An 18,537-nucleotide genomic window follows, 5' to 3' on the forward strand; every position below is an offset into this window, starting at 1 on the left:
GAGTGTGATTCAAATCCCGGCTAATTTTTGCGATGAGCTTAAGAAAATGGTGTCTCGGTTTTGGTGGGTTCATGAGGAAGGACGACGGGGAACTTCGTGGGTATCTTGGAGGAAATTGGTCAGACCGAAGTGCGTTGGAGGGATGGGATTTCGGGAGTTCCGCCTATTTAATCTTGCTCTTCTTGGAAAATAAGCTTGGCGCCTCATTGTGAACTCGGAGTCTTTGGGGGCTCGACTAATGAAAGCTAAATATTTTCCTAATGGGGATTTTATGGGTGCTGAGATTGGTAACAATCCAAGATATACTAGGAGAGGTATTGTAGGAGTGAGGTCGATCCTAGAGAAAGGCATGAGGTGACGTATTGGTAATGGTCGAGACACTTTGATCCGGGGTCATGCGTTGATTACTTGTACGCAATCAGGACGGGTCATGTCACCTTGCCCAACTGGCTGTGAGATGTTGACGGTGGCTGAGTTAATAGAACCGGACAATAGGGGGTGGAAAACCGAGAAGCTTGACTATCTCCTTCTACCGTTTGAGTGAGAGCGGGTCACTAATATCCGACTTAGCCCGAATGAAGCTGATGATGTATGGTATTAGGCTCACGAGAAGGATGGGTTTTATACGGTTTGAACAACTTATAAGATGTTGGCTGGGGACACGGTTGATATGGCTTACATGTCGAACTTGAATAGGGAGAAGTGGTTATGGAACAAGCTCTGGAAGGTCCTGGTTTGGCCACGTGTGAAACTGTTCTTCTGGCAGATGTGTAATGAAGCTTTGGCAACAAGAGCAAATATCGTATCTCGAGTTGGAGGTGAGTCTTCTTCTTGTCCTTTTTGTCATTCACAAAATGAGTCGAGTGTTCATTTATTTTGTAATTGCGGGGTGGCAAATTGGGCATGGGAGGGGGTAAGGCCGCCGTGTCGGGAGGATGAGATTAGAGGGAGTGGCGTGAGAGAATGGGTGGAGCATCGTTGGAAGGAGTTAAGGGTGACGGAGTATGGGAAGTTTATGGTCGGGTGTGGGCTCTATGGGAACATAGGAATAAGATGGTTTTTGATGGTGTGGATGTTCTTAGTGAAGAGAGTGGCTGGTTGGGGACGGGATGTCAGAAGCGTGGTGGTAGAGGGCGAGAAAGGGACAATTAAGGAGCTGAAGGTTGGGCTACTCCATTGAGGGGGATGGTGAAGATGAATGTGGACGCGGGTGTGAAGGATGGGACTGGTTTAGGTACAGAGGCGATTTGTAGGGATGAGCACGGTGCGACTTTCTAGGGGAATGGCTATCGTTCGTGCATAGACTTAGGAGTCGGTAATAGCTGAAGCGGTCGCGGTCCTTGATGGTGTACAAGAAGCAGCGAGGAGAGGGCATCGAGACGTGCTGGTGGAAAGTGATTGTTTGCAGGTTGTCAAAGTTTTAGAAGGAAGGAGAGAAGGACGGAGCATTTTTCGGCCATTATTTATGACATTTTAAATCTGTGTATTTCTTTTAATTCTGTGCGGTGGTCTCACACTAGTCGAATTAATAATAGTGTGGCTCATGCACTCGCTCATTTTAGTTCTAGTGTCGTAGGGAAGACGGTCTGGGATGGTGAGTGGCCATCGATCGTTAACAATGCTATCTGTTTTGATCTTTCGTTATTGAAGTAAGCCTTTTCGGGTGTTTTCCTAAAAAAAAAAGTGTATATAGATTTCACGTAAAAATTGCATCTAGGATATGAACAAGTGTATCTACATTCTTAGAAAGTGTATATAATTTTCAGGTAAAAAGCATACCTACGATATTCTAAAGTTAGGATCCGGTGAGAACGATAACTCCTACCATATATAATACTTCCTCCATTCTAATGAGTTGTATACGTTTGCTTTTTGAGCATTATTCAATGGTGAGGAGAATCTTCATTATAACTTCTAATATATAACATAAAAATAATCATGTGAGATATTTTTTTAAATTGTTTATCGAGTACATTATGAATGTCAAATTTTTATAATTTTCAGTAATGTGTAGCTAAAGATATGAGCAAAAGAAAACTACATTATTGAACGTGTATAAAGCATTGTATATAACTCATTGGAACAGAAATAATATATATCATACATATATTGACGTCACTTTTGCCGTTTCATTTCTTTCTCTACAGCTATAACTTTATTCACCTTCCTCATCTACAAACATCCACTACTACGAACAAATTGACAATCAATTCCTCAAATTACAACTATAACTACATCAATTATGATTTTGAATTGTTAATTAATTTAATAATTTAGGTTAAATTACAATTATAATTACACTGATGTAATATCCACTGGAATACACGAGTTAACCTCCGACAGTTCTGCTCGACACCTGCTGCTGTTCGTTTTTCTTCGAAACGTCGTCGTTGTGAAGAATTCTAAATGTTTGTTCGAAACCTAGAAAATGATTTGTCAAAAAATCAGAAAAAGAGGCGTCTGGCAACCAACTGGCCAACAATGGTGATTGGGGATGAGAGAGGTTGCCGGTCTTAATATGGATGTCAACGGCCGGAGTAGATGTACCATGTCATGTACGTCGTTGATCACCTCACTGGAAACACCACTCAATACCGGCGACATCACCCATGCTCCGAATCACGACAGAGATGAGGAACTACATCATTCACCATCAGTTCGGTCCTTTCGAATCAGAATCGCCATCTCGAGTCGATGTCAGCCGATCGCTATTTGATATTGTCTGGGTAAAAGTTGATTGGCGAGTAATATCAAATCGTAGCAAACTAGCAATTGCTTTGTTAATACTTATATATTTTGTTAATGAAAAACTTGCCGATTAACTTCTCAATTAACAAGTACGAAGTACAAGTAATTTTTTATTCCCTAGCTTATTGAAATTTTACAGAAGTATTTTGTTAGTTTGTGTGCTTGGTTATAGGTGAGCGTCGTTATAATTTTAACTATTGATTTATTTGAAAGATTAAAAATGCTATTAGATACGTTAATTATAATATCATGTACATAAATCATATTCGATAGAAAATGTACAAAAGAGTTAGAAAAAAGTGTACGTACAATATTAAAATGTGTATATAGAACTTACGTAAAAAGTGTATCTAGGATAGAAAAAAAGTGTATCTACATTCTTCAAAAGCGTACCTATAATAGTCTGAAGGGAATCAATGTTTGTTAAAACAAAATATATATATATATATATATATATATATATATATATATATATATATATATATATATATATATATATATATATATATATATATATATGGTGAGATCCCATACAAACTATTGTGCGATGTGAACTGTACGAACTTAATGAGAGCCACTAGATTGAGTCAAATAAAAGGTCCTAATTACCCGTAAAATAAATCCCTAAACCTGACCTCTTGTTTTCTTCTCTGCCCCGTACTCTAACCTCCCTCCACCCACCTCTCTCATCACCTACCTCACCTGCCGCCGACGCCGTCGACCGTTGCCGACCACACACCAGTAGCTGCAATTATAATGTCGTCGACCACACAACCCGCATAATCGACCCATTTTTGGAGAGAATGGTGAAGAATGACGGCAAGGAGAAATATAATGGGGCGAGTAATAAGAGAAAAAGTGAGATCAGGTTGCCGGAAAGGTTAACGGTGTTGTTCACGGTTATCGGCGTTATCATCAGCGAGGATGGTGTTAGGGCGTGGTGCTTATCTATCGAGATTGGTATACTAATGGTGGTGTTGGTTGCTCGAATTAAAGGGGTAGCTGTGGTTGCTACGGTGGTGCTAGTGGAGGAGAACGACGGTTTTAGGGTCAATTGCGCCTTCCTATGGTGTAGTGGTCCGCTTTTTTAGTGACTAGACACAGCAGCGGAGGAGGCGTGTCTTGCGCTGCTCGGATGTGGTGTTATGAATTCGGAGTTTGCTGGGCTCCTAATTCCCAGCTTCCGATTCAGTTACGTTGTTGAAATAAGAGTAATCAATTGACTGTAAGTTTAATGATCATAGTAAGCATTACAAGTATTCAGGCTCGTTGTGGGACTCCAAAAGTGGGAATTGGTCAGAATCATAACCCAAGATCTCCTAATTTAAATGAATAATATTGGTTTTTGGAATGTTAGAGGGTTAAATAGTGTAAATAAGCAGAATAATGTTAAATGGTTTATTCATAATAAGGATATAGGTCTGTTTGGACTTATTGAAACTAAAGTAAATGGTGCAAATGTGAGTAATATTTGTAGTAGTATGTTGGATGGATGGTGTGTAACAACCAATTCTAGATGTCATAAAGGAGGCAGGGCGAGGATATTATGGAGGCCTAGCCTTTTTGATGTTCATATACTGCAGTATGATGCCCAATTCATACACACCAGAGTTACTGTAAGAGTATCCCAGCAGCAATTTTATCTAACTATGGTATATGCCTTCAATGAGGGGCTAAATAGAAGGGATCTTTGGAGAAACTTAGAGAGGATTTCTGGAAAATGTCATGGACCCTAGGCACTTGTCGGGGATTTCAATACTGTAATTAATCTTGATGAGAGACTTGGTGGAAATATAAAACAAAATGATATGGATGAGTTCATTGACTGCCTTGCAACCTGTGGTATGACTGACATTCCTGCCACTGGTGCTTTCTATACCTGGAACAATAAGCAAGACCCTCAGTCAAGGATCTATAGTAGGTTGGATAGGTTTCTTGTCAACCAGGAATGGCAAACAACTTTTCCTGATATGATGGCTCACTTCCATCCTGCTGGCTTATTTGATCATAGTCGATGCACTGTCGGTGATACTAAGCTAGTGATGACTAGAAGAGCGAGTTTCAAGTATTTTAACATGTGGGGAAAGGCTCCTGATTTTATAACCAGAGTGAAAGAGGAATGGGATAAGACTTACCCTGGTCACAAGATGTTTAATGTGGTCAAGAAACTTAAGGCCCTAAAACCTAGGCTCAAAGAACTGAACAAAGAATGCTATTCTAATATTGAAAATTCCACTAGTATTGCTGAAAGTGAACTAGCTGCTGTTCAACTACGGATTGATCCTGATCCACAGAATGCTGAGCTCATCCAGAAGGAAGTGGATATTACTACAAGATTAAAACAACAACAGCCAGCAAGGATTAGTTTCCTTAAACAGAAGGCAAAGACTCAATGGCTTGAGGATGGGGACAGTAACACTGCATACTTTCATGGTGCAATCAGCAAGAGATGTAATTTGAACAAAGTTATCCAAATTGAGAATCAGAGGAGGGCACTCTGTTGTGACAGCAAGAGCATTCAGGAGGCCTTCCTAGACTACTATGAATCCCTCTTAGGTAGTAGGAAGGCCACAGAAAAGGTGAGAACTTAGGTCATTAATCAAGGAAGGTGCTGTAATGTAGAGCATATCCAGATGCTTAGCATTCCTGTCACCAATGAGGAGATTAAAACAATATTTTTTAACATTCCTATTGAAAAATCTCCAGGTCTTGATGGCTATACTAGTGCATTCTTTAAGGATAGTTGAGACATAATTGGTGAAGATATTTGTGATGCAATTAAAGATTTTTTTTAACTCAGGTAAGTTGTTGTCTCAGGTGACTGCTAAAAACATTACTCTTATCCCCAAATGTGAGAGGCCTACTTCAGTTAAACATTTTCGACCTATAGCATGTTGCAATATGATCTATAAGGTTATTTTAAAGCTCCTTTGCAATAGATTGTCCTTGGTCCTTCCTGATATTATAAGTGAGAACCAGGGAGCATTCATTAAAGGGAGATCCATTATTGAAAATGTGTTGATTTGTCAAGATATTGTCCAGATGTATAAGAGGAAGGCTATATCACCTAGGTGTCTTTTTAAAATTGACTTACAAAAAGCTTATGATACAGTTGAGTGGAAGTTTCTTGAGCAACTTCTACATGGCCTTGGATTTCCTGAAGTTTTCTCCCAAAGAGTTATGACGTGTGTGACCTCCACAAGATTCTCCTTATGCCTGAATGGTAGTCAATTTGGGCACTTTAAAGGGCAGAGAGGGCTTAGGCATGGGGATCCTATCTCTCCCCTTCTATTCACTCTATGCATGGACTACCTTACTAGGATGATAGGCTATGCCACTGACCACTGGCCTTTCCAGTACAACCCTTCATGTAAGGGGATTAAGCTCAATCATTTAATGTTTGTAGATGACTTGCTAATGTTCTGTAAAGGCAATGCACAGTCTATTATGCTCTTGACAAGGGCCTTTTCTTCCTTCTCCAAAGCATCTGGACTCACTATGAACAATACTAAGTCTGAAGTGTACTATAATGGGGTCTCCTTAGAGCTGAAGAATGACATTCACCAGGCAACATAATTTGTGGAAGGATCTCTACCTTTCAGATACCTTGGTGTCCCTATACAAGCTGGCAGGTTATGTAAGAAAGAATGTAATGCACTAGTGGCGAGAATGATTAATAGAATTAGGAGTATTGGGATAAAGAAACTTTTTTATACAGGCAGATTAGTTCTAATCAATTCTGTGATAAATACTCACTATTCCTATTGGGCAGGGATGTTCATTATCGCCAAGGGGGTAATCAGAAGAATTGAAGGCATCTGTAGGAATTATTTGTGGGATGGTAGTTCAGATTGCCATAGAGTTCCCTTTGTTGCTTGGGATAAGGTTACTTTACCAAAGGAGGAAGGTGGCTTGGGCATAAAGAAAGCAGAACTATGCAACATAGCAGCTGTGGCTAAACTGGTAGACTGGGTGTATAACAAAGTAGATAAGCTATGGATTAAATTGATAAGTCAGGTTTATCTTAAGCAGTAGGACTGGCACACTTACACTCCTACAGCTGGTGTAGCCTGGTCCTGGAGAAGTATTTGCAAAGTCAAGGAAATAATGAAGGCTGGTTATCAGAATGATCAATGGACTGCTAGCTCGAAGGGGTACTCTATCAGAGATGGGTATGAATGGCTTAGAACCAAACAGCCTAAAAAAGATTGGGTTCAACTAGTCTGGAATAGTTGGAATTATCCAAAGCATGCTTTGATTTCGTGGCTTGTTATGAACCAAGGTCTTAATGTTAAAGCCAAACTGTTTCAGTTTGGGTGATGTCCTGACAACAGATGTTGTATCTGTGACCAGGACCCTGAAACTCAGGAGCACCTCTTCTTTGACTGTTTATATAGTACACAGGTGCTGAGGTTAGTTGAGCAATGGTGTGGTTTTAAAGTTGCAGTAGGGTCTTATGTTAGCAATGGTAGAAGTGCAGGGGCAAGACTGAAGAGGCAAACTCATTATCTCATTTGGTCTTCCTGTTACTACCATATATGGTGTCAAAGGAACAATTCGAGGGTGCACCTAATCCTTCTCAGGCCTGAGAATCTGGCTGCTAAGATTAGGGAGGATGCCATGAGAAGGATCAGATCAAAATTTGGATGCTCTGCAGGAAGTGAAGAAAGGTCCTGGCTTCACAAATGGGGCATTGTGGGCTATTAACTGGTTGTAGTTTGTTCTAGTGTTGGTTGTCAGGGAGTTAGTTTGTAGTAGAATATGCTATCATAACTCTCTTGTAGTTGTAAGTGTTTTGATATCTATTTATATATACTCACATTTCACAAAAAAAAAAAGTATCCAGGTTCTTGGTCGCACCAAAGTAACAAATGCGTACTCGAAAGAGCATTTTGACAGCAGGTCAAAATATGAGAGCCTGTTATTGGCATCATATCTTGAGCTACACTCAATAATATTTTGTTATATTCCGGTTGGAGATGATAGCCAACTCATCTAACTTCAATTTGGTATACGGGTCACCTCGTGGTTCATCTTGACTCAAAAGTTATGCCATCTGAAAACTGCCACTGCGTGCTGTTCAAGTTCAGCCTGACCTGTCATTACTAAAAGGATCATAGCTCCCAAACTAGACAACATATTGGGGTAATTCTTTTTGGAGGTGGTAACTAACTTAAGTAGATTTCATTTGGTATCTATGGGGCATTTTGAATCATCATGAGAAGCAAGTTATGTTGTCTGCAAGAAGGGTCTGATTCAAGAATGCCACTGAACTAGTCTGTTTTGGCACCTGTCTAGAGCAATGTCATTTCTGCCTTCCTAAATGTTTTAAATGCCCTGTTTATGGATGAATATTGGTCCTAAAATAATCTCAAGTATAAGAGCATCACATGGCAGCCAAGGGAGTCATTTACAAGTGACAAATGCAGCTTGTTTTTTGGAATTTTTTTCTTAAATGGGTTTCAAACCCAAAATAATTACGAAAATAGGGTTCATTTCAAAGTATTTACAAGAAATGAGTCCACGTCATTAATCTTTATTTTTTTCGTAAAATTGAACTTTTCGCTACCTCACACAGCAAGTTGTCATCAGTTTGCTATTTAAAAAGTCCCTCGACACTCTAACTTCGTCGTCTCCGTTCTCCTTGCTCCGACCACCAAACAACAAACTACCACCGCCATTCTCTTCTTCTTAATTTGCTCATAATATAAAAATATTTGTTTGAGTTATTAGTCTTGTAGTTAGGACAGAAAATGGCCCGCAATATCGCCGCTCACAAACTTACTTTTACGTTTTCGGGTTTTCTATGAAGCCAATTTTCATTTTCACCTAATCTATTGGGTTCAAATCTTGAAGATTGGTTTTCTAAGAAGCAACCTATTCTACTCAACAATCCATCATAGCGAATGCTTGTACATTTACAATCAACCTTCATAAACTTCAGAACTTTGATTTTTGCCCCAAAATCCCCAATTTTGTATCTAAAATTTTCTAGTGTTTGCCCTAAAATTTTGATTTTTGCCATTTAGAACTTTTGTAGGATCCCTATAAAAATTAAATTGATGCTAGTAATACTCCACCAAGTGTTTACCTTGCGTTTTTTTATAGAAAAATCCGTCTTCAACTTCGTTTTAAAAGAGAATAAAATCGAAATTTCCCTCTTGATATTGTGGGAATTCCGGAGTTTTTTTCTTGAACTTGTATTCTTGCAGCATGCCGAAAGCTAGAGCACCTCCCAAGAACAGGACCAGCGCCAATACCTTAGTGGATCAAGGACAATCGAGCGAGGAGCCGCTTGTTCCTCTGGTTGACCAATATCCGACGGTAATATTCGCCGATTTTGAACAACGGGCCGCTTTTGTCGCTTTAATGGGTCATACAATGAGACCAACGTGATGTGTGGATCCGGGTATCTTGAAAGACTTGGGAATTGAGTCGGATATAACTCATATATTCGAAATTTGGGCATGGAGGGGTTGTACCATCTCCGCAAGAAGTCCTATCCTTTCCTTATTTTGGAATTCTTGAGTTCTTTTAAGTATGATGTGGGTGGGAGGACCGTCCGATTCCGTCTCATGAACACCGACCTTTATTTGACCCTTGAGCAGTTTGCTGAGCATTTGGGGTTGGAACCCGAGAAGGAGTGGTATTTGAAGGATGTGGTGACGGAGAGCGGGGTCCTAGCTACCTTCCTTATATCACAGGCAGACCTGTCCCTACCTCTAGTGCCATGTTGATTAACGATGTCAAACACCTATCTCTTTCCATCTTCTTAAGGATGATGACCTGCTTGACGTATAGCCGGCAGGATGTGAGCAAGCTTAACACCTATGAGGTGATGCTCTTGATGTCTTATCTTAAACCCCTCCGGAGGGAGCGATTCTACTACAGTGCTCCCTGTGTGGTGTGTGCTAGCTTGGCACTTATGAACCATTCAAAGACCCGTGACCTTAGCTGCGGGGCCATAGTGTTGGAGTATGTGTCCTCAACAATGGTGCAATCACATTATTGAAACTCATGATAAGAATACGTAAGGGATGATTCATTTATATATGTCAACTGATCAACATTAATCGATAATGATTGGCTGACTAGAGTTTGACATTACTGTCATTTAACGGTGGTGATCAGTTGATCCTTTAAGGTCACACCTAAAGGATGATTCCCTCAATTGTAAAGTTAATCGATTGTATGACGATACAGATTGATTAAATCATTAAATTGAACAAATTGATATATAAGAGAGAATATTATATCTTTTTGTAATATGATTAAATAAGACTCAATTTAGTAATTAAAATGCTATATTAGTAAAATTGATTATTGTTTATGAAATATTTGAGAAAAGAATTATTAGTTAGTTATAATTATAAAATGTTGTAGATTATATTAACTAGGTTAAAGATGACCCATTTTACACACATGTAATTATGAATTACAATGTAAATTATCATGTGTATATTATTTAATGAATAATGATATTTAATTAGTTAAATATGCATTTATATTACTAAAGATATGTTACATGTCACATGTCACACATTACAAATGACAAAAGACATTTTGTAAAATGGATGTCCATTTTATCCCATCAAACCCGGTTTTATGGGTTGTAAATGGGCTTTGATGGTTTTGTTTTTTAAATGTTAAAAATAGACATCATGATAACCATCTTACATATCTATTCACTAGCTATTGTCTTGATAAGAGAAAAAGCAATGTATACCTCTTTTAAGAGAGGAAAACCGTGCACCCCATGAATACTAGTGGGTGTGTTCTCATTTTTGTAGAGATTATTCTTATGCTTATGCATGTTTATTCTTTCCTCTATATTCTCTCCAAAATACATAAAAATAGTTTATGTCCATTTTGTTCTTAACATCTAATAAATAAATAAATATATTACTATGGTAGTAATGATATTAATATTAGAATCAATATTTAAGGTCACTACTCTTATTATCTAATTAATAATATTTGTAGTATTGAGGGATAGTCTTGGTGCAATCAAGAGGAGGATCTCTACTTTGGGATCTTGTTGGAGGATCATCCTAATATATTTTTTAGCTCAAGATCTAGATTTGGAAGAAGTCGAAATCTAGTGCCCATTAATCCGTCTCATATAATGTAAGAAACATATTTTTTCTTCTTATTTTGTATAAAATCATCTTGCATGCAACTAGATCCACTAGTATATAAATTATGGGTAATTTATAAAATGTATTAGATCAGTCTAATAGGGGTTTATGAACCTAACACATAGTGACCCGGTTGGCTTAGAGACTGACTGATGCGTGCATTTTATATAGGCATTTTGTACTTCATTTGCACGCATTTTTATGCATTTTGTGTAGTGTTTAGCTCCAAATGTCCCCCGAATTGTCAACTTTGTTTTGTCTTGTATTATTTGCAGATATGAACCGGAAATGAGCATAATCAAGGTTGATACATGTCTATACGTGCATTTAGGACATGAGTGGCATATATATGATCGTGACACGCCTTGTTATCTGATCAACAAAAGGTACACGAATAAGATGCCAACAATCAAATGTTTCCAGTGGCGTGGGCTGTAGTAGAGTCAGAATCTAAAGAGAGTTGGTCTTGGTTTCTCGAACATCTCATAAATGATCTAGACATGAAAACTGGGGAGAAAGGGACCTTGTTATCTAATCAACAAAAGGTACACAAATAAGATGCTTTCATTTCTCTATCGAATATATTTTTATTTTATGTGCTTTTGACGCATAAACTTTATTACTAATACCTTTTTTTACACGAATAAAAACAGGGTTTGGTACCTACAATAGCCGACTTGCTACCTGATTTTGAGCATAGGCTATGTGCAAGACATATCTTTAGTAATTGGATTAAGGTTGTTAAAGGTGCTCCTTTACATAAACTATTTTGGAGAGCGGTGAAAGCATATACAAATGAAGACTTTGCTGATGCAATGAATGAGTTACAACAACGAAGCTCAAAGGCTCATCTTGAAATGTGCTCAAGAGATGTGAAAAAGTTATGCAGGTGTTTTTACAAAAGGTGGGCATGTACTAGTGTTACTTGCAATAATATGGCAGAAACCTTTAACTCATCGATTCTTGAAGCAAGAGAGAAGCCTATACTCACAATGTTGGAAGAAATAAGACGAAAGGTTATGAGTAGGATGCTCGAGAAGAAAGTGCAAGCTGCTAAATGTAGTGGCATTGTTACGCCTAGAATTCAAGCAAATATAAAAGATCACATGCAAGCTACAAGGAACTGGAAAGCTATAGAGGCGAATCAAAATGTGTATGAAGTACAACATGTTCATAATAGTACACTGACCTTTGCTGTTGGATGAATGTAAGTGCACATGTTGATATTGGGATATAAATGGGATACCTTGCAAACATGCAATAACAACAATATGCTCCATGAATGAAAATCCAAAAAGTTATGTGACATTTTGGTATAGTAAGGAAGCTTATGAGACATCATATGCATTCTCATTAGAGCCACTGAATGGTCAAAGTATGTGGAAGAAAGTTGTTGGGAGTTCAATTATACCAAGTGATCCTAGAGTGAAATATGGGAGACCTCCAAATAAAAGGAAAAGATCATATGGGGAAGGCAAGAGAAAAACGTACACTTACAGAATTTCAAAGAGCGGAAAACAGTTATGTTCCATGTACAAAGAATCAGGACACAAAAGTAGTACGTGCAAATATAAAGTGAACTCTGATCAGCCAGAGAGCATTTAATCTTCTTTAGAAAGGTTATTGGATCCAATTTACTATTCTAAGCTCAGTTATCCATTCACTTTCGACTGCCTCGTGTTAAGCATCCTAGGCTGATGAATGGGAGCTGCTATTGTTATTTTTTTTATTAGAAATGGCACTGCTACGGCTACTTTTTATTAGAAATCAATGTTAAATTAGAAATGCTACTGCTAGTTTTTATTTTATTTTTTTCTCGTCTAAGATGAATTAAGCTTGGTTACGCGAGTTTGGTTATATATAATGACTATAATCATAATGAAATGTTGTCTATAATGATGGGAGTTGAGCAACATGAACTGGGAACAATACTTATTCTACCCAAACCGATTATTTGATTATTCTACAATCATACACATCAAACTTCTATGAATTAAATCTACTACTCCCTCCGCCTCATTCATTTGTGTATTTTTTTTAATTGTGAGGGGTAGTTTAATCAAAGCTAAATAAATGATTGAGGCGGAGGGAGTAACAATTACCATGAAACTAAATTGTATAAAACATCGAGTTCAACTATTATACCATAAAATAATTACATCTTCAAAAAAAATTCCTCAATTGAATAGCAAAGTAAGATCATTACATGAGATGAGACAATAACACAGAAAAAATAAAAATAAATAACACAAGAAATGAAAAAAACTAGATGAAGATGTAGAGATCATACTTTTGATGTTAGAGTTGCAGCTTATGAATACGATTAAGTAAGCTTGGAACAAATCTATTAGGATCATCAAGAAATTACTCGTAATGTAAAAGGAAAAAGATGAGATTCAAAGATAAGGATCATTATTTTTGTTTGGCAAAAGTTGAAAAAAGGACAAATAAATTGTTCATGTTAGGTAGTTGGGTGGAAGACAGGAGGACGAGATAGAAAAAAAATTAGGTCATACGAATTGTTGGAATGGAATAAAATAATTCGGCAGATTTGGTACATATCTACGTACAGTATCCCAGTATAACATTGACTGATTATACGTATAATATATACCAATATGAGAAATTGGTGAGAAAATGAAAAATCCGGTGAGATTTTGACCGGAAAAATAGAAGGGGGTTGATGTCACCTTATAGTAAAGTAAAGGGACTTGTTTACTCCAAAGCAAAGTTAAAGGGGTTAATCTCACCTTATATCAAACTTAAGGGGGTTATTTACCATTTCCCCCTATTTTATTCTTATCATTTGAGGAGTTGTTGTTGTTTGGTTAAGTGAGTTTTGCGCCAGTGAAGGGCATATGTTCTTTATTCTATAGTCGGCTGAGAATAGGATGGTCTCATATGGACCTGTTTAGGTTCAAGCTTGACGCTTTACCTCCACATTTCCAAAACATGTTTTGCCTTTTCTTACCCGTTACCTCACTTTCCCATATCATTTGTAAGCCCTCGGTTGTGACGGACCTTGTTTGGTTGGAATGTATGATCGGTAGCTAGAATTGTCTATCATATTAGTTGCATGCATGTTTATGTGGGTCGTAGTTTAGGTGAGCGACTATTGTTTTCCTTATTCTCTTACAATTCATATGCTTACCCTTTGCTTCTTGAGAGAAGAGTGACCCGTGAGAGTCCATCATCAAAGGTCTTGCAAAGTCGACAGTTCAGCTTTATTATAAACATCCTACAACTCGTTTGCATTTGACATTTTCGCTATAAGTATTAGTTGCTGCATTAAATTGGTTTAAGTGGACAATTTGTAGCTAGCTCTGAGTTTTCTTTTCTGTTCCATTAGTTTTGCATATAGTTTGCTTGGGGACAAGCAAAAGTTTGGTTTGGGGAGATTTGATGCGTGCATTTATATAGGCATTTTGTACTTCATTTACACACATTTCTATGCATTTTGTGTAGTGTTTAGCTACAAATGTCCCCCGAATTGTCTACTTTGTTTTGTCTTGTATTATTTGCAGGTATGAACCGGAAAGGAGCATAATCAAGCTTAATACATGTCCCTATACGTGCATTTAGGAGATGAGTTGATTCAGAGCTAGGAAACTACTATTTTGAGGTGCGCAAAGAAGTAAGGTAGCTAGGCGAGCAAATGAAGAATTTCAAGCTACTAGTGCCTACTTTGTAGAGCCATATCTCGAGTTCTACAATATATTTTCAGGTGATTCCAATTGGAGATGAAATCTTGTCCTCTTATCTTTCGAACGCCACCAAAAACGCCTTTTTTGTTCAAGTAACGAAGAAATGGCAGCTGTTTGAAGTTCAGTGCGCGAAGCAGGAATTGTGCGCTGGAAAGTACTTGATCAAGTACAATCTTGTTCGATCGAGTCCTTTTTCTACTCGATCGAATTGCTTATTTTTGATAGTGTTCGGTCGAGTACCTAAAGTCCTCGATCGAGAGGTTTTATTTTGGATTTGTTTGATCGAGTGATATAAAGTTGCTCGATCGAGTAGTTTGCTTTAATACATGGGTTAGTTAGTCCGTGATTAGGTTTATATTTGTAAAATCCCGCTTCCCTATAAAAAGGAAGTTGGGATTAGGTCATAAACACACCTTTTACATTTCATACACTCTTAAAACACTGTTTTTCTCTCTTAATTGCTGCTACTTTGTTCTCGCATCTCTTTACTCCGGATCTTAACTTGTAATTCTTTCTTTACTCTCTTTAATTTGCAATGGTTATTATTTCTTTACCTCTTGTTCTTGCTTTATTTATATTTTTGCGTAGCTAATTCCCTAATGCTAGGATTAGGGGAGTCATGGTAAAATAGCGATGATGCTTTAATTGGTTAGGAGATTTTATGTGGGAATTGTTTCATTAACAATTTAATTATAATAGTTTGGTTGAATGCATGAAATCGAACTAGTTAATCTGGTTAAGTTCAATCCGAGATCGGAAGATTGGAATGAATAGACCTGTTATGAGCAATAAACTACACTAGTGAGGGCGGAAGCTAAGCTAGTTGTATTTTAGGGCGGATAGCGGACAAGAAGGACCTTTCCTTTACCCTTCTCACATTAGATTGACTGACCTATCTTTAGCTGAGCTGTGAATCTATCACGATAACCCGACATCCTGGAATTTTTCTCTCTTTTTGATTTCTCTCTTACTTCATCCCTTGCCTTGCCTTCATTAGTTTAGTAACAACACTTCAACCCCCAAATTGTGACCGTAGACGGATCGAATTGACAATTAGATAGTGACCGCCTCCCTGTGGAGATCGACCCTACTTACCGCTGACTTCTGTTAGTAGTACTTAGGTATTTATTTTTGGTACCTGACGACGGTACCACTGACCGACTTTGAAGCCCCTATCGGGTCGACCTCTGCCTTGTTTGAGACCGCCCCTACCATAGATGAGGCTTACTTATGCCACACCAAGTGGTTGAGGAGGTTGGATGATGGAGACTTAGCATAGAGGGTGATGGGAACTAGATGGATGAGATTGCCCGCTCCAGAGCACCTACCCATAGTTGATTATTTGGGGGAGTATGATCTGGAGAGTGGGGAATCCAAGCCTCAGCCACAGTTTTATCTTATCGCTCCCGAGATCCTTGAGGACTTGCCTGAGCCGATTATTGCGTCTAGTAAGAAGAAGGCTGTCCCGACATGTCGTGAGCCTCGTGGGGGTGAGGGTGACTGGAGAGTTGGCGACCAAGGCTCCTTACACCCCACAGAGCTTCTATCCGTACCAGTACCCATCCTATCCTACAGTTTATGACCCTAGGATTGATGTGACTCATATTTGAGCACATTAAGTCCCCGAATTATCCTCGTTCCTATGCTTTATAACACTTATTTGGGTCATTTACTATCTTTAGTTTCCCATTTTGCATATTCTTTGAGGTTTTGTCTCCTTGGTAGGAAAGGATTGCTAACCTTGCATTTATGAGGCGAAATGGAGCTAAATGGATCGCATCCAATGACCAAGCATCAAAGAGAAGACGAACACTAGAGGCCTAAGTAGTTAATAAAGTGAAATGGGCAATGATGAAAGGATCCTTGCATCCCCGACATGATCCTTGCGGATTGTTCAGGAGGAAAAGAAGAGAAGCACTCTGCCCAAAAAACCGAGCGCATCAAGTACGATCCGAGCGGCTCAGAGCACCAGGGTCCGACCATCTTGTTCCCAGGACGAGCGGCTTGCAGTGCCAAGAGCCGAGCGTCTTCCCTAGGATCTTTAGTATAAATACCCCTTTGTACTACCTAGATTATCATCAAGTTGTAATCAATTAGTAAGCAATCTTAATGCTATGTTAATACTCTCTTAATCTTGTAAACAACTTTTAATCTAGTCTTAATATAAATCTCAATACATAATCTTTTCTTAATTTCTCTATTGTTCTTCATTTATTTTGGGTAATTAGAAGATTATTTGGGTTTATTTGGAGGATTGACAACCTTCCATCAATCATCAAGTACTTCTATTATTCTTTACTTTATTATTTGGAATTATCTTCATAGGTATAATTCTCTCTTAATCTTGTTTAATTATTGTTAATCACTTTCATTTATTCATCATGTTTTGCTTTGTTAGTATGATTGATAACCTTATTAGCAGGCTAAACTTGATCATGAGTGAGTAGTTTCCTTAGCTAGGGTTAATAGGGAATTAGGGGAAACAAACGTGGGGAATGATTCATGCTTAATCTAATATGTTCTCATAATTAAATTACTTGCTTGTTGTGATTTCAACTTATGCACATGTTATGTTCGATGAAATGCGAGCCTATGAATCCTTGCATTTTTTACCCATCAGCTATCTTTTCAATGAGGCTTGTAAGCTTATACACCAACTCGAGCCTCATTATACCATGCATATAGTTGAATAGGAAGGATTAAGTCGACTTGTAGGTGTTGTACAATCTAATCGATTCGGCTCTGGGACCCAAACCTTCTTAGGGATTGTAAGATATACACTAACTCGATCCCAACACAACAATAAGTGCTTGCTATATAATTGAGAACATGTTTGTATGATCAACTCCCATGAATCCCCTATGAACCCATGACACCCTAGTGCTTTTAATCAATTGTTTACGACTTTTAATTGCCTTGCTTTGCTTTCATTACTTTACTTTTTTTTGTTAATTAGTTTAGACCAACTTCATCTCAACCCAAATTGTGACACCCTTATACATAGCTACTTGCAATTGAGAATCCTACATCAATACCCGTCCCTTGGGATCCGACATTTACTTACCTCTTTACTAAGAGTAGTTTGTGAACTAATAAATATTGTTTTGGTTGGTAGCTTTTAACGACGAGTTTTAACCCGGACCAAATATGGCGCCGTTGCCGGGGACGGTGTTAAATTGATTTGATTTTTTTTAAATTGCTTATTGTTGAGTCTTTCTTTACCTTGGGGAAGTAAAACTCCTTAAAGTTGTTTTAATTGTTTTCAAGTTGTTTGATATTTTGCATGATTAGGAGATCACAAGGTAATTTATTACCTATTGATTTCGAGATTGAAAGAAACTTAACCAACAATAGAAGAGTTGCTAGAGGTACTTCAAGAGTTGTAGGTATTAGAGAGATTGTAGACATTCAACCAAATAACATTTAGTTTACCAACCATTTTGCAAGAGAAGGAGAGGACAACCCAATGCAAAACCCACCACAAAATCAACCCATAATGCCTAAATTTTCATCACATTCCGTACCAACTGAGGAGAACCTACCAAACGGTACTCCTACACCACCACATTTAACCGATAATTTCATTTCCAAATCCGCATCCATACAACTAGTTGAGAGAAGTCAATTTGGGGGGATGCCTAGTGAAGATCCCCATTCACATATGGAGACTTTTGTGACTATTGTGATGCGATTTCTCAAACCGGAGTTACTCAAGACCAAATCCAAAGGGTACTATTTCCTTTTTCTTTGATTGGTTCTGCAAAGCAATGGTTGAAGAGCCTAGAAAAGGCTACCCTTAGTATTAATTCATGGAAGAAGTTAGCACTTGCTTTTTACAAGAAATTCTATCCTCCGGAGAAGACTAACATGTTGAGAGCCCAAATCACCTGGTTCAAGCAAAGAGATGAGGAATCATTGTATAAAGCATGGAAGAGATTTAAGGACAC

The 18,537-nt window shown here is 38.1% G+C and overlaps 2 protein-coding genes across 2 annotated transcripts; both read left to right on the forward strand.

Moving 5' to 3' along the window:
• Positions 1-3,551: 3,551 nt before the first annotated feature.
• On the forward strand, positions 3,552-6,324 carry LOC141628002 (uncharacterized). The gene is made up of 4 exons (XM_074441196.1): positions 3,552-3,797; positions 4,332-4,400; positions 4,485-5,327; positions 5,566-6,324. Exons 1-4 carry the CDS (start codon positions 3,552-3,554, stop codon positions 6,322-6,324), a joined length of 1,917 nt encoding a protein of 638 aa, XP_074297297.1.
• Positions 6,325-11,299: 4,975 nt separating this feature from the next.
• On the forward strand, positions 11,300-12,091 carry LOC141628004 (uncharacterized). The gene is made up of 2 exons (XM_074441197.1): positions 11,300-11,431; positions 11,540-12,091. Exons 1-2 carry the CDS (start codon positions 11,300-11,302, stop codon positions 12,089-12,091), a joined length of 684 nt encoding a protein of 227 aa, XP_074297298.1.
• The last annotated feature ends 6,446 nt before the right edge of the window (positions 12,092-18,537 follow it).

Source organism: Silene latifolia, chromosome Y (genome assembly GCF_048544455.1).
Source record: "Silene latifolia isolate original U9 population chromosome Y, ASM4854445v1, whole genome shotgun sequence".
Lineage (NCBI taxonomy): Eukaryota > Viridiplantae > Streptophyta > Magnoliopsida > Caryophyllales > Caryophyllaceae > Silene > Silene latifolia.